General features: G+C 42.9%; 3 protein-coding genes across 4 annotated transcripts; 2 read left to right on the forward strand and 1 right to left on the reverse strand.

The window, feature by feature from the left end:
* Nucleotides 1-357: 357 nt before the first annotated feature.
* On the forward strand, nt 358-5,251 carry LOC110003387 (membrane-spanning 4-domains subfamily A member 4A). The gene is made up of 7 exons (XM_020658950.3): nt 358-516; nt 752-873; nt 1,059-1,169; nt 1,827-1,880; nt 2,845-3,003; nt 4,464-4,586; nt 4,840-5,251. The coding sequence occupies exons 1-7, from the start codon at nt 510-512 to the stop codon at nt 4,876-4,878; spliced, it is 615 nt and encodes a 204-aa protein (XP_020514606.1). The 5' UTR covers nt 358-509; the 3' UTR covers nt 4,879-5,251.
* A 700-nt stretch (nt 5,252-5,951) lies between these two features.
* slx1b (SLX1 homolog B, structure-specific endonuclease subunit) lies at nt 5,952-12,439 on the reverse strand. Its single transcript, XM_020658951.3, has 5 exons — nt 11,402-12,439; nt 10,271-10,322; nt 8,214-8,540; nt 6,982-7,197; nt 5,952-6,197 (listed from the first exon to the last, which is right to left on the reverse strand). Exons 1-5 carry the CDS (start codon nt 11,572-11,574, stop codon nt 6,168-6,170), a joined length of 798 nt encoding a protein of 265 aa, XP_020514607.2. The 5' UTR covers nt 11,575-12,439; the 3' UTR covers nt 5,952-6,167.
* A 138-nt stretch (nt 12,440-12,577) lies between these two features.
* Nucleotides 12,578-15,377, forward strand: zgc:112271 (uncharacterized protein LOC553698 homolog). Of its 2 annotated transcripts, none has more exons than XM_065950135.1 (4): nt 12,578-12,647; nt 13,551-13,615; nt 13,954-14,051; nt 15,140-15,377. In XM_065950135.1, exons 1-4 carry the CDS (start codon nt 12,593-12,595, stop codon nt 15,237-15,239), a joined length of 318 nt encoding a protein of 105 aa, XP_065806207.1. In that variant the 5' UTR covers nt 12,578-12,592; the 3' UTR covers nt 15,240-15,377. The 2 variants fall into 2 exon arrangements, with proteins under 2 accessions (XP_065806207.1, XP_020514608.1); XM_020658952.3 differs by lacking the exon at nt 12,578-12,647 and adding an exon at nt 13,215-13,401.

Below are 15,377 nucleotides of genomic sequence, written 5' to 3' on the forward strand. Positions count from 1 at the left end.
TACAATACTCCTTCATAATAATCTCAATCAACTCTGGGGGAAAATTATAAATATTAATGTAAAGGAATAAACACATAATTCTGCATATGTTGAATATACAGACACATTTTACATCGGTTCAACCAATAATTAAAATAAAATACATTTAAAGATGACATACTGAAACGTGACAACTTAATTATATTAAGATATACATAAAAAAGTTGGGAATGATTGCAACAGTTTACATGGTGATGAAGACGGTGCATAAATCTGTTGTTGTTAAATCGTCTATTTTTATGCTAAATGAGAAAGTTCAGTGAAGGGAATCAGCCAATCAGAATCCTCGTATCAAACAGCTGATCGTGCAGATGGACTCGTGTTGCAGTCTATGGTTGCAGGACGGACTCGGGGCGGGACTCGGACACTCAGATCCACAAAGTTGTTGCAAAACTTCCTGCAGCCTCCGAAAAGACGCGGAAAACGGGAAGACGTCAGTTTGAGGACATTTGATCGGACTTTCTGTGAACATGGCAGGTAAGAAGAGACGCTTTTTCAAATCAATATCTTTGCTGAAAGAGCTCAAACTCTGCGTGGAGATTCATGTTTGTTCAGAGTGATGAAATCCAGATGTTGTTTTCAGCTGGAGAGCATGACTTCCGCTGCTCGAGTTCTGCATGCACTTCTCTTTTACCCCCATGCAGAATAGAATGGGGGTAGGCTAATAGAAATGCGATGAATGTCGATATTTAACACCTGTGTTCGTTTCCAGATGAAGAGGCCGTGATGGAGGAGGGCATGAGTGCCGCTCAGAGCCCTCTGGTTCAAGTTTCCTTCCAGAGAAACGTCAACAGGAAGCAGAAATACCTGGAGGCTGAGCCCAAGTTCCTGGGGGTAGTGTGTGTGTGTGTGTGTGTGTGTGTGTGTGTGTGTGTGTGTGTGTGTGTGTGTGTGTGTGTGTGTGTGTGTGTGTGTGTGTGTGTGTGTGTGTGTGTGTGTGTGTGTGTGTGTGTGTGTGTGTGAGAGAGAGAGAGAGAGAGAGTGTGTGATAATTTGAAGTGTTCTCTGTGCTGTTCCAGGTGACTCAGATCAGCCTGAGTGCTTATCAGATCCTCTGTGTGAGTGTGTTTCTGGCCAATGACCTGAGCCAGATCGACGCTGACATACCTTTCTTCATCGCATCCCTACTGGTGAGCACGAGCACGCCGTGAGATGTGAACACTCGCAGCAGCACGTAAACATTGTATAACAAACCCTGACAGGCTTCTTAACGGAGCTGACAGCTGAGACAAGAGAAAGAGGCGTGTGTAGATCTGAAATCTCTGTTCACAAATCTGTTTATGCCTGCTGTTCTGCAATCTGTGGGCACGGTTTCGCAATCCCGATTTCTTTCTTGGTAGAGGAAGGACAGCTCCACTTTATCTGGCTTTAAGGGGAGATTTACTGTGTCTGTTCTTACCCTTAAATCCAGATAAGTTGTACTTGGCAGATAAAATCACAGTGGAAATGGTTCAATCCATGTTGTCTAAAGAAATAACTCGCGTTTACAAATCCATTCCATGACCCAAAAAATGTATGAAACCGTGACCACAGTTTATGAATGTGTCAAAGTCGAGCTGCGACCTCCGCTGTTAGAAAGAATGAAGCCGAAGCTGAAGTGTAAAATCCTAATGTTGTGGTGTGTGTGTGTGTGTGTGTGTGTGTGTGTGTGTGTGTGTGTGTGTGTGTGTGTGTGTGTGTGTGTGTGTGTGTGTGTGTGTGTGTGTGTGTGTGTGTGTGTGTGTGTGTGTGTGTGTGTGTGTGTGTGTGTGTGTGTGTGTGTGTGTTCGTTCGTTCGTTCTTCACAGGTTGTTATCGCTGGGAGCGTCGCTGTAGCTGCTCAGAACCTTCACCTGCCAACAGTGAGTTACATTCATGACAAACTAAACTTTGTCAAATGTCTGCAGGAAAACGAGCACCACTAGTCTGAGCCCTCTCCCTCTACGGAGGTCTGATGAGTCCATTGTGTGTGACGCCAGCCCACTGACCCTGCCAACGCTCAATTAGTGGATACGTGCGTCTTCCTGCAACGGTCTGCCTGCTGGTCTCAGTGATCATGACATGACAGTCAGGGGTGGATCAGTCATCAAACTTTGGATGAAGATCAGAGTTTTGGGACGACTTGACTCAAACTGCAGCTTTAACTTCCTGAACTTCTGTTTCGTTTTGTTACTGAACTGAAGATTTTCAGTTGTTTTTAAATAACAAGTTCGGATCAGAATGTTTTGTCACTATCACAACCTTCATTTGGTTCACCTCTCCTCGGCTACACCTCACGCTGTTTGCCCTATAAATATTTGTTTGAGGCTAGACAGTGTGCAGGAGTTAATCTTGGGATTGGTAATTCTCTAAAGCCACGCCCCTCACTTACATGTACGAGCGCCGTTGCTCCAGAAGACGACCTCAGCTCATCTCTTGCATTGTGTAGAAACTACGTCGTCTCATGTCTCATTCAGCCGTAAGTAAACTCACAGTATAAACTCTGTCATCAGTGACGCGCTTTGGGTGTGAGCTAGAGCACACAAGAGGTAGAGAACGAGCAGGGAGACAGGGAGGCGTCTGATTGGTTCATCAGATTGGTACCTCGTGGCAGACATTGGTTTAAGTTTTTAGAGGCTTACAACTGCTACAGATGACGGATTTTCTTTGTTCCTTTTTCAGAGAACATGAGTTATTAATTTCTGTCAGGACCTTAAGACAAGTTCAACCAACATCTTAAAAAAGTGGATCTGGAGGAAATTACCAACCCTGACTTGAACTTAAAAATCAAAAATATTAATTTACTGTATTGAATTTCCCCCCTGTGCGTGCATGTGTTTGTGTCAGCTCAGAGCCTGTTTCGGGATGCAGCTCGTGGCGTGCGGAGCGTCCATCTTTAACATGGTGTGGACGCTGATTAAAATGGAGACGATGTATTATTACTGCTGGCACTACGATTACGACAACGCCACCATCCACATCGGAGAAATCTGCCACAAGATTGAAGTGAGTAAGAACCGTTTACACACTTATTCAACTATTTCATATCAAAAGTCATGAACTGGTGTAGTTTCTGCTCTTGGAATGAGGAAGTAAACAACAGCCCAGCGGACGCCAAACGCTGCTCCAGTGAAGCGTCCACTTAGAGTCTGAAAAAAGCTGAGTTGAGATTAATTTAGATTTTCATGATTCAGAGAATCAACAAAGATAACTGGTGGTCTCTTTGTGTGGTTTGGTCTGGTTGGGATTATTTCCTCTGTTACGATTGGATGCTGCCGGCGGTCACTTCGACCTCTGACCACTTTTTGAAGGTCTCGGTCTCCTCTTGGAATCGAAAGAATGTCTCGGTCTTAGCGTGGGGGGACTCCGGATTTTAAATCAAGACCACCACTTGTCGGCTATTTGTCCACGTCATCACTGTAATCAGAAGGAAAACGCGTCTTTCTAAAAGAACAAATAACTTCATTTCATTTGTAGTTTGATTTTTATCCCCCGGTTTCCTTCCCAGTGTTAAGCTTTAAGTGAGTTACACGCCCCCTCAAGATGATTTTTCTGTGATGTGTATGGTCTTGGTCTTGTCTCGGGTATGTCTTGATGACAACACTAGTACGAGGTTTCATAATCAGCCTCTCTCTTCAAAAACACTCAACTCAGATTTCAACTCAGAAAGCGGACTGAAGGTGTTGACTCTGTGGAGACTCCGAACCATCTGAGCACGCAAACACCAACCTCCTTATATAACCTCCCAGCCCAGCTGATCGCCATCAGCTGATCGTCATCAGCTGATCATCATCAGTCAGCTGATGGAGAACATCTCAGGTGTGCTCAATAGATCCTGATGAGGAGGAAACCAGGGACAGCAGTGTTTCCCCTAGGTTTACAGCGTTGGGGGGGAGGAGACAAGCCGACACGGCGACACGACGACACAAACACTAATATAATGGTAGGGGAAACACTGGACAGAGTTCCTCTGGATTCTTCTTCAAACTCCACGGGATTTTCTTTTAGGTTTTCCTCCTCCTGTTCAAAAAGAATATCCCTTTACACACATACTCAGATATCAAAAACATCTCCGTCCACCTGAAAACACAAAACGCACTGGAAAGGCTGTCATGTGCACGCCAAGTCAACAACAGTGTTTTTGCCATTCCTCTGCACTGACAATTTTGTTTACAAAGTTGTCCAATCAGGTCGTCTCTGCTCATCACCATAGTGGAGAGTAACTGTGTGTGAGCATGTAAAAAAAATCCAGTTAGCAACGTTAGCACCAGCGCTAGTTCGGTGACGTCTGCCATCGCTCTAATCTCGTGTAAACTAAAGTGACAGCGTCGCACGATGACCTCAAGCGGAGGAGAAACCGCCACACATCGTGACGTTACAAGAACTAAACTCTCAGAAGTCTCTATGTAAAGTCTCACTTTCTCTGCAACATATTTTAATTTCTACAAACCTCTTCTCTGTTCCAGAACTCTCAGTCCCATTTCTTCGCCGAGGGGATCGTCATTCAGGTTGCTCTGTTGGCCATCTCAGCAACTTTGGTCGCCTATTGCTGCAAGGTGGCCAACTGCTGCCATCCAGCTCCTAAAGTGGTGAGTAGACCCTGACCATGACTCCCTGAAGAACCACAGACACCTACCTACCCTGCCTGAGATGACTGGGCTATATTTAAATACGGAGGCGATGGAGCAGCTTTACTTTAGGAGAAGACTGTATTTTATTTTGAAGGAGGAAGCTGCTCAATCCATCTTTAAGCTCTGTATTTTATTTTGAAGGAACAAAGCTGCTGACTCTACCTGTAAATAATCGTGTTATTTTTGTTCTTGTTCCTTTTGTCCCTCTCAGCCTGTGATCACCATTCAAGCCCCGCCTGTCCAACAGTGAGGACGCAGAAGACGGATGGACAGCTACATAATAACGCTACATTATGCTGAAGCTTCACAAATCAGTTTATTATACTAACGATGAGTCAAAGGGTTAAAATGTCACATTAACTGTAACTTTTCCTTTTTAACCTTTTTTAAACATTTATTTGCCACCAAACAGAATCAAAACACATTCAGTGACCAGCGCTAGAACATGGGTCTACATTTAGCTGTTAGCACTTCAATTGTGTTTTTTTAACTTTCATCCATTCAGCTTAATAACAGAAAAATATCGCAGGATAATATTGCAGCTTTTGATTTTGCATATTGGATTGTATGTAGAAAATATTTGTACCACAAACTTGATTTTCAATAAAGTTACTTCACTGTCATGTCATGTCACTGACCAATCAAAAAAAAAAAGGGGCGGGACTTGTGGGGAAATAATCACAATCAGACCAAACCACACAAAAGATACCACCAATCTTCTTTGATTCTCTAAATCGATGCTCACACAGGTCACCATGTGGTGGATACTGAAGCTTCAGTGTTTATCCAGCTCTGCATCAGTCTCTAAACCTTTCTGTGTTCTAACCTCTCTCCATTTTTCTAAAGCATCTCCAATATTGATCCTAGTTTGAGCACGTTTCTGCTCGTGGAGCTTATTAGAAACATGCAGAGGCTTTTTAGGTCGGTACAATCACTTCTATCTGAACCAGTCCTCTTGCCCGCTTCCATCACTGCAACACCTGTTGACCTGATAACTGCTCTCATATCTGGCAAACCGAGGGGCGTCCAAAACAGCCGTGTGGGGGTGTCTTAAAACCGCCTACCTTCTCTAGTTAAAACAAATCCAGATCATTCAGGACCAGAATCTAAAGTTAGCCAGCATACTGGCTGCTGCATTGTTGTCAGAGAAGCCAGCACTTCAACATAACATGTTTCCTTAATGTCTGATCATATAGTAAGATCACTTTATCATTTCACTCACTACACATCTTACTGATTGGACATTTAAAACAAACACGTCTTCAACAAACAAAACAGTATCTGTGCACTCAGCCGTCACTAATTAATCAATGTGAAACAAAATGACACTAAATCTTTTTATTTGTAACAAAATACATTTAAATGTTTCTTTTTCACACATAATTCATAAATAAAACAGTTTTAAAAAACTTCATGATCAGCATTTTTGAAAAAGAGTCAGTGGAAGGATCCCAGAGCGATGTTGGATTACTTATGTGTGTGTGCTCCACAGTTCATCAGGAAGGAAATAAAAGTTCATTGTCTGCAGATTCCACTTCCTCAAATCTGCAGCTCGTCGGCCCAGTGACTCTGTAGGAGAGCAGAGGAAGAAGCAAACATTCAAACCAGTGCTATATGTGATGGTTTCTGTGATGGAGTTTGGTACGGACAGAAAGTGTAAAGGCCTTGACACACCAAGCAGACGGCAAAGAACAAGAGACGACGAAGGCCGCTTCACGTCTTGGTTAAAAAGTTGCACTTGAACACACCATAAAGACTACAGCTGACGACCAACCACCACTTACGTTCTGCTCATGCGTGAGAGGAAATACCTCTCTATACCAGCAGGCGGTGGTAGTCCGTTATGATACCAGAAGACCATTTTCACACCGCTGTCGCTCACCACTCGTATTATAGGTAGACTACTAATGGAGAATAATGTCTGATAAAAAGTAGAAAATGGCGTTGGTCTTTAGTGGAAAAAGAAAAGAAGAGGAGGAGGAGACAAATAAGGGGAAACCGCACTAATGGGTGACAGCATGGATACTACAGCGGCATGCTCAAGGGGCTTTACAGAACCTGAGAGAGCTGGAGAGAAATGAAACCTCCCAACAGCCAATCAGAGAGATTCCTCTCACCGACCGCTGATTCAATCGAATCGGCCAAAAAGAGGCCGACGGGTAGAGACGGAGCCGGACACAGTAAAAACTAGGTCGACGACTGCTCACCGACAGTCCATCTAGGACCGATGGCCGGCGATCTCCTCGGTGTGTCAGGGCCTTCAGAGTGGTTTCTTTTCGTTTGAACATACAGCATGTGTGGTCAGATGTGTCGCTCATAATCAGACGTCTGTGAACATCCCGTCGTCACTCACCTGGGACGCAGACGGTGCCATCTCCTCCAGGTCTCCGAGGCAGCCGTGTTTGTGTCGGATGAGACTCCCCCACAGCACGGAGCGCCGGCATGACGGACATTCCCCCTCCACTGGGATGAGGTGCGACGCCTCCGACTTGAGGAAGTGTTTGGCAAGGCAGATAACGTGACTGCTCATCGAACAGGTCGGGTGGAAACACCTCAGCTTCTCTGACACCTGAGCAAAACAAATAAACAGTAATAGTTGTACTCATGTCCCATCTGTTAGCAAGGAGGAGGCGGAGCTTACGACCAACACTGAAGCCAGTCAGTAGGGGGAGGTCTAAATGTTTTTGGCTTCACTTTGGGGGAGCTGTCATGTTGTCCATCTTTTAAACAGTCTATAATTGAGACCTTTAACTCATGAGGAAAAAATATTCACAGAGGGAATAAATCACCTGAGGAGTTTATCATAGACTTCTATAGAGCTCAACAGTGTGGTTCCCTGTTCTTTTTCTCCATAGCAGATTTGATTATTAGCCATGATGTCATAACCATCACAGGTAGATTGACCACGAGCTACCCAAGTGTAGAACGATGGTTTATGTTCCTGTAGGAAACACGAGTTCGTCTGATAGCAACCTTGTTTAAAAAAAACAAGATTTATTTCCGATATCGGGGCAAAGAACTACACTACCCACGATCATAGAGTGTCTCTGATTGGTTGAGCTTGCTGTTACCATGGCAATGTTTCCCGCCCCTCGGCACCATATATGCGAACAGAGTAGTTTCGCTAACACGAAATGTACTAATAACCTTGTCATGCCACGGTGAACACAACACATAGGATACACGTTATTGTCCCAAATTTGTCTTGGACTCAAAGTGCCGCAAACAACACATGTAAACAGAGAAATACAAACTCACGTCCGGGTCATGAGCAGAGCAACGCCACTGGAAAACGTCCAATGTAGGAGGACTTCTTCCTTTTGTCACATCCTACCTGTGTACAAATAATGTTTTTCGGCAAATGCTGAAATTATGACGTAATATAGACCAAAGCTCGATGTTTGAATTACTGCCAAAGTGTAGATTTAGGAATTTTTTAATTTTTTAAGTTGTTTGCAGCCAGTAAGTGGGTCAACCTCAACGATGAGCTTCCTCACAAAAATGTCATCATGCAGACACAGTTTGGTAACCGCTGCATTTATAAAAGCAGAGCGCTGTTAACCTGACCGCAGATCAGATTTCTACCTTGACGCGTCCTCGACAGAGAGAACACCGCGTCGTCTCCTCCTCCTCTCCTCCAGACGACGGCAGTGGCGGCTGCTTCATTTTCTTGGCCCTCACGCTCCCGAAAGCGATGGGGACGTGTAGCGGCGGCTGCAGGCCCGGCTCAAACTCCATCCTGTACTCCTGTTTGAGCCAGCGGGCCGTCAGAGGCAGCCTGCTCCACGGCGCCACCCGCAGCATGTTGGAGACGACGCGCCAGTGGAACTGCAGGCTTGACTCTTTCCTGTAGCGCCGCGAGACGTGGGATAGACGGCGGGAGGAGTGAGGGTGCTGCCACGCCCACTCAAACTGAAACAACATTAAAGAGAGGGAATAAAATAATTAAAAAGATCCACATCGTTCTCTCTGCTCACTCTGCTCCCAGTGTGGACATTTATACTGGAAACTATTTTGTCCCTTCAGGCTCACTGTAGATAGTCGTCCTCAGTGTCTCCCTGTAGTCTCAGTGATGTTAAAGAAGGACACTGCTGCATCTTTGAATATCTCATTTCACTTCAACAAACTCTCAGACAGCTCAGCTGACGAGTCCAAAGTAATATCCACCTTATGACATCACACATTGACCTTATGACATCACACATTGACCTTTGTTACCGTTCCTTTGAGATGTTTGACCTCAGTTTGGGATCCCTAACCACTTCCTGTTTCTGTGCTTAACTTCATGTCCTAACCTTCCATTTACAGGAAGGGCCTTACTTTATTTCAAAATAAAAGCACACAGTAAAGTACTCTCAGCTTAAGGCAGAGCAAAACTTCAAAATAAAAGCCTAACAGGTTTTACTCGGGAAATGAACTGGCACCTCTCCGCACCAGGACTGAAACCCAAACCCAGTCCTGTCAGTCAGTCCCATTCAGGAGTGTGATGGTGATCAATGCTCTCTCTTTATGATCAATCAGAACTGTACAAAAACGAGCGTGTCAAAGCTGTTGAGGCTGAGAAAGTCTCAGAGTGAAGAAACGAGTGATAATCCTTTTCCACAGAATATTTCTGAGAACGTTTGAGCCAGAAAAACCAAACTGAGGATTTAAAATGTGAAAGTCTCCACTCGGCGGGTTTTAGGATTTCATCGAAACAACAATCTGCTTAGTGATGCATGGATCGTATTTCTGATTCAGAAAATCATAGAAGTTTTCTCCAGATACTGTTTAATACTGTGTTTGTTTGTGTGTGTGTGTGTGTGTGTGTGTGTGTGAGTGTGTGGACTTAGACGTCACAGATATTAATACTGGAAACATCTGAAGCAGCACCTTTCTGAAATATTGTTACAGAGACACCTAGAGGTACATTGGAGAACTGCAGAGGGGACCTAAGACTTAATTTTAAAGTTGATTTGAGAACATGAGCCGTTCATTATGTCGACATATATACAGTAACTGGTTAAACTGGTGACTGGACAATCAGAAATTATAGAATTCACAGCAAGTAAAACGTAACCTGACACTTTAATGGATGTTTTTAACAGATTAAAATCAAAGAGGAAGGATTGTATTTGCAATATGGCTGAAAAAAGATGTGTGATTACTCAAATTATATTGGCCCTATCTTGAAGAGTGTTTTTTAAATTCTTGTTTTAAACCCCCCCGAGGCTTTGTGATCGTTTAGCAGGAGAAAATAGCAAACAGTTTGATGAAGCATCTCATGAACATCTTTCAAATTGTTTTATTTATTTTAATTCTATATACTTTATTAATCCATGAGGGGTCACACACATCGGCCCGAAACAAAAATACACAATCAGGACCTGTGGACATGCACTAGTGGAGTGATGTTAGAGTGGGAGGTGGGGGGAGAAGACAAGTTAGGTAAAGAGGGAGTTCAACAATCAGAATCTTTCTACGACGTTATAAAACGAAGAGCACTCTGATAAGTGGCATTCAGCGCCTTGCCTTATGTCAGCAGGCTTATTTTATTTCACGTGTAGGAGCACGTGTAACGCCCAAAGTTCCTTGGGACGAATAAAGTATTTCAGATTCTAATTTTAAAAATGTACAGTCAGTTAAAAAAAACATCTCCTTACCCTCAGGGCGGCGATATCAGAGGGAAAGCCGTGTATGATGAGGACCATCTCCCTGCAAATCAAACAGAGAAAAGGCTGAATGGATCAAAATGTCTGTATGGAAAACAAATGATTAGGAGCGTTTATATTAACCGTAATAAACTGTGCAGATGATACACAAGGCAAGTCAGGAAGAATCTAAATCTGTTGGATGATGCAAAGCGGGTCCTGGACATTACTGAGGAGGAGTTAAGATGTTACACTGAAGGAAACACTGATGCAAACACAGACTGTGTCCAAGTAATAGAGCAGAATATTACAGGGGAATGGATCACATTGGGTGGACACTGTAAATATGATATTTAGTGTCCAATTTTTTATTTATTTTTAACCAGGTTGGTCCCATAAGAACCTCTTTTTCAAGGGAGACCAGGACAAGACAGGCAGCAGCAGAAACACAGAATTACAGACAGAGACACAAAGAGAGACAAAGTACAATTTACAATTATAGAACCATCTATTATATCATCTAGAAGCAGTCAGATCTGGGAGTCAGTAGTTAAAGCAGTCGAGCTGAAAACATTGGCATCCTGTAGAATCTGCTTTCATGTCTTTCATTTTACATTTAAAATAATTTAAGGACTCCAGCTCCTTGAGTTTTAAGTCATTCTGCAACAGATTCCAGGCTGAGGGTGCAGAACACCCAAAAGCCCGTTTCCCAATTTCTGTTTGAGCGTTTGGGACAGAGAGCATAAAGAGGTCCTGAGAACGTAAAGAATACTGCGTGATAAAAACTCATAGATAGTGAGGACTTATATATGAAGGTTTATCAGTGAAGGAGCCTAAAGCGGGCCATCCAACCCGAGAGTTCAACTCACAACGGTGAGTCAGAGTTTGTAATGAACCTCAAGGATGCATGGTAAGTTGTATCAGCCATATGGAGACATATATATGTATATTAGGTTAATGTACAACAATTATGTGCACTGTTGTTGAACTAATAAAATACAGCATTTAACGATGCCAACAGCCATAAAACTCAAAAGAGAAGAAGGACATAAAGAGAGTAATACGTGCAGATTATCACTGATGATTTGAACTGCATGTCCCTCCTCTTGTGTGTTTATTGAAGTGTAAATATGAAGATCATACCACGGTCCTCTGCCGCTGGTCCTCTTCGCTCCTCCTCGGTGTCTCCCGGCGTTGTGTTGTCCGATCCTCCGCTCAGGGTTCACCGTGAAGCCGATATAAATCCGTCCTTTAAATTTAGGATTAATACAGTACAGCATGTACACACCGAAGAAACTCTCCACCTCCACTACCATCGTGCTCTATCTTCATCTACTCTGACTTTCAACGAGTCTGATAATAAAACTATCATGACGTTAGCTGGCAAATAATGCCAATAACGAACTAAATAAAGATAAAATCGTTGTAAAATGTCACCAGAGAAGCACTTCACACTACACTTCAAATTAAGCTAAGCTGAAACGTTTATATTTATTTACATGAATCATTTTTTAACATTAACGTCGGCATTCTGTTAGGACCCCTTAGAAATTGTGATTTGCCACTTTAAATCTTTATTCCGCCTCTTTCATGTTCACTCCGTATCTGATTGGCTGTAGCCGCCAGTGCTCGAACGTGATTGGCTGTTACTTTGCGAAATAAGGTTTAAAAAAACATTTAAATCCAACATTTTCGATTATTATTAAAGAGAATAGAGATTAAATGTCAGATCATAAATATGGTTCTACATAATGTTTTAACCAATTTAAAAAAAGATAGTATCAAACTACTTCCGGTGTTGTATGTTGTCTGGTTCCCACATTGTCTGGTTACCGAACGGACCCGACAGCAGATGTTTCCGACTTTGGAGAGGAAACGTAGCTGACCTGGAGAATGCCTGTCTGATCATATTTGCGCTGATTTCAAGTCGCGTTTTAAATCTACTGCGGTAAATATGATTGTATGAGTGAGCACTACATCCCAGCCACCTAAGAAAAATACAAAATAAAGAAAATATAATCCATGTTCATGATCGCGCCGAGCTGGAGTCTATCTCACTAAAATAAAGTTAACAAACAATTACCTGTGTCCTGCCTTACAAGCGTGCACCACCTGAACGTTGTACATTTATCAAATCCATTACGTATTTGTTTATGATGTCCGCCTCCTGGTCACATTTTAGTTTGGCTGCTTCTACAACAACTGGTTACCTCGGTTTTATCTTCACCTACCCGTACATAAAGTCACAAAGAAAGTCACTTTGAAACCAGAACGATCTGACTCGTTATACCAGGGATCTCCAACCTTTCTTCATCTGAGAGCTACTTTCACAAAATGAAAGTGAGCTACATCACATCGCTTGCATTTATTTACACGCATTTTTTCTCTGGTGAGATCGACTCCAGCTCGACACGATCATGCATACATTTTATTTTATTTTATCGCAAGTGTCGTGTATAGTGCCCACTTATACAATCAGAAGTGGCCGTGGACATTTACATTTGAAAAGCATGGCAATAGAAATGTTCAGGTAGCTTTTCTACGATCAACCCAGCAGTCTCCTGTCATGTGAATCAAACAGTGGCTCAGTGTTTGTTTTGAAATAGATCGTCACTGTTTCAAAGTATTTATTTGTCAAAATGGGTAGTGGTGTAGAGGTTTGTTATGTTGTGGTCTGTAAGGCTGTAGTCTCGCGAAAAATCCTTTATATGTGCGGGTATTTGAAGACAAACCGAGGTAACCAGTTGTTGTAGGAGCAGCCAAACTAAAATGTGACCAGGAGGCGGACATCATAAACGAATACGTAATGGAATTGATGAAATGTCACTGTTCAGGTGGTGCACGCTGTAAAGCAGGATACAGGTGATTAGGCGTTAATTTTGTTTTAGTGAGATCGACTCCAGCTCGGCGCGATCATGAACATGTATTATATTTTCTTTATTTTGCATTTTTATTGGGTGGCTGGGATGAAGTGCTCAATCATACAATCATATTTACCGCAGTAGATTGCGACTTGAAATCAGTTAAATTATAATCTTAATCATTCAGGCATTCGCCAGGTCAGCTACGTTTCGTCTCGGTGATTGTAACATCTGCTGTCGCCATGACAAACCTTTGACGTTTGTAAACGTAAATGTAAAAAGGTAACCAGTTAAACTGAAAACCAGACAACATACAACACCGGTGTTAGCATGCTATCTATTGAATGGACTTGATTAGTAACTACAAACATCGCCGGTGTAGAATAATAACAACTGATTTACTAACGTAACCGTGTGTTTCGTGAATGCAGACATGGCGATCACAGCTGATCACATCAAAGATAAACTTATAAAGGAGCTCGCGGCAGTGCACGTGGTAGGTTTCCTGTTTATATATGTCATTAAATGTCTCGTATTTGTTGTTGTAGCTCTTAAATCACCCTGCAAGAAGTGGACAGGACACTGAAAACTTAATGTCATGGTGTTTAAACCACAGACTGTAAAAAAGAAAACAGAAAACACAGCAGCACTAAATTTACTGATTTTTAAATGCAGTTTGGTTGAGCAGTGTTTCCTTTGTTTAGCTGCTCCCAAACGTTACTAAAACAATAAGGGATATAAACAGTGAGTGTTTTTCTTAGTACAGGGGATTTTGACACAGAAATGTCAGCATGACTATAAGTTAACAATTTGTCTGTATTGTGTCTGCCTCAGGATGTGGAGGATACGTCACAAAACAGATGTGCTGCCAGCTTCAAAGTCCTGGTGGTGTCGCCCCAGTTTGAGGGCAAGCAGCTGCTACAGAGACACAGGTACAACACAGTGTGTGTTTGTAGTTATCAATCAGTTGTTTATTTTTTAATCCTTTGGAACTCATTGTAATGTGTTTATGCTGAAGCTTAACGAAGCACTGCTGCAGACGGGGTCAGTTGAAACCAGACATAGACATAGATGTTGACCTATTAAGTTGATCCTCATTTTAACACAGCGGGAGACTAAAAAGAATGATGTGGAAGTAGCAGACTGAGCATCAGAGTCCTCTATACAATGCCATAATGAGAATATGTGTCTTTCTATCAATGCTACTTGTAGTTGAACAGAATCTCAATGTGATCTAAAGAGTGGAGAAGAACATACTGGAGAACAGGAAACATAATGCAGCAGGTTCATTAGAGCACAGAGATGGTAGAGGTGGCGTGCAGACAGTCTATGGTCGTGCAGCGATCACAGGGAATAAACGTCACCACCCCCTCCCACTCGCTCTAGGTCAGCTGTTTGTGTGATCACATGACGCTCAGCATCAAAGGAGGAGCTGCATGTGTGAACACACTAATATAGTGTTACAATGCTGGATGATCAAACTAAACGTGGTCAAAGTTTCAGATCATGAGGTAAACGTATGTTGGAGTAATCCCAGGATGAGTCTGCAGAGGGCCCTGAACGACTTGCTCTGTGAATCACGCCATAGTTCCGCGATATGAAACCAAGAATTTCACCAGACGGCTTCAAGCCTCTACGTAAACCACTGAAACCTCTTACATAGACTCTCTTCTCCCAGCTCTGGAGAGCAGCCCTCCCCTGGCAGCCCTGCAGCATTCTGCCCCCCCAGGAAGGCTTCCAGAAAGCTGGCCAATCAGAAGAGAGTGGGCACATGGGGAGGGTGGCCCTTGAAGAGACAGCAGCTGAAAGAGGCTGAAATGAGTGTTTTTACTGACTCCAGTATCAGATCAATAAGATCATTAAAGCTGCTCTAAAGGTTTCACAGACTGACAACATGAGAGGAGAACATGAGTCCCAAATAATGTTATTTGTTGATTTGAGAAGTTGTCCCCCATGTCTCAGACGTTAAACATGTTCTGTTTTTGTGCTCATAGCGTGTCTGTGTATTTTGTTCTCACAGGATGGTGAACACGTGTCTCGCCGACGAGCTGAAAGAAATCCACGCGTTCGAACAGAAGACGCTCACACCTGAACAGTGGGAGAAACAGAAAGCACAGTGACACGCGCACACACACAACCCTTACTCTCTCTGATATGTGGACAGAAAATATAAACTCTCCTTCACTTCCTGTAAATGATCAGCAGTGATGAAAACACAAACATGTTCTGGTGGCAATAAAAAACACCTGATGATATAA

Source organism: Labrus bergylta, chromosome 22 (genome assembly GCF_963930695.1).
Source record: "Labrus bergylta chromosome 22, fLabBer1.1, whole genome shotgun sequence".
NCBI classification, from domain to species: domain Eukaryota; kingdom Metazoa; phylum Chordata; class Actinopteri; order Labriformes; family Labridae; genus Labrus; species Labrus bergylta.

Bases quoted from the DNA above. Each gene is read 5' to 3' on its own strand.
- zgc:112271 (XM_065950135.1), top strand. From the start codon at position 12,593: ATGAAAGTGAGCTACATCACATCGCTTGCATTTATTTACACGCATTTT. The intron at 13,616-13,953 runs GTAGGTTTCCTG...TGTCTGCCTCAG, and splicing joins AGCTCGCGGCAGTGCACGTG to GATGTGGAGGATACGTCACA. The intron at 14,052-15,139 runs GTACAACACAGT...TTGTTCTCACAG, and splicing joins CAGCTGCTACAGAGACACAG to GATGGTGAACACGTGTCTCG.
- LOC110003387 (XM_020658950.3), top strand. The intron at 874-1,058 runs GTAGTGTGTGTG...GTGCTGTTCCAG, and splicing joins CTGAGCCCAAGTTCCTGGGG to GTGACTCAGATCAGCCTGAG. The intron at 4,587-4,839 runs GTGAGTAGACCC...TGTCCCTCTCAG, and splicing joins GCCATCCAGCTCCTAAAGTG to CCTGTGATCACCATTCAAGC.
- slx1b (XM_020658951.3), bottom strand. From the start codon at position 11,574: ATGGTAGTGGAGGTGGAGAGTTTCTTCGGTGTGTACATGCTGTACTGT. The intron at 8,541-10,270 runs GTAAGGAGATGT...ATGTTGTTTCAG, and splicing joins CTGATATCGCCGCCCTGAGG to TTTGAGTGGGCGTGGCAGCA. The intron at 7,198-8,213 runs GTAGAAATCTGA...TGTTTTGCTCAG, and splicing joins TCTGTCGAGGACGCGTCAAG to GTGTCAGAGAAGCTGAGGTG.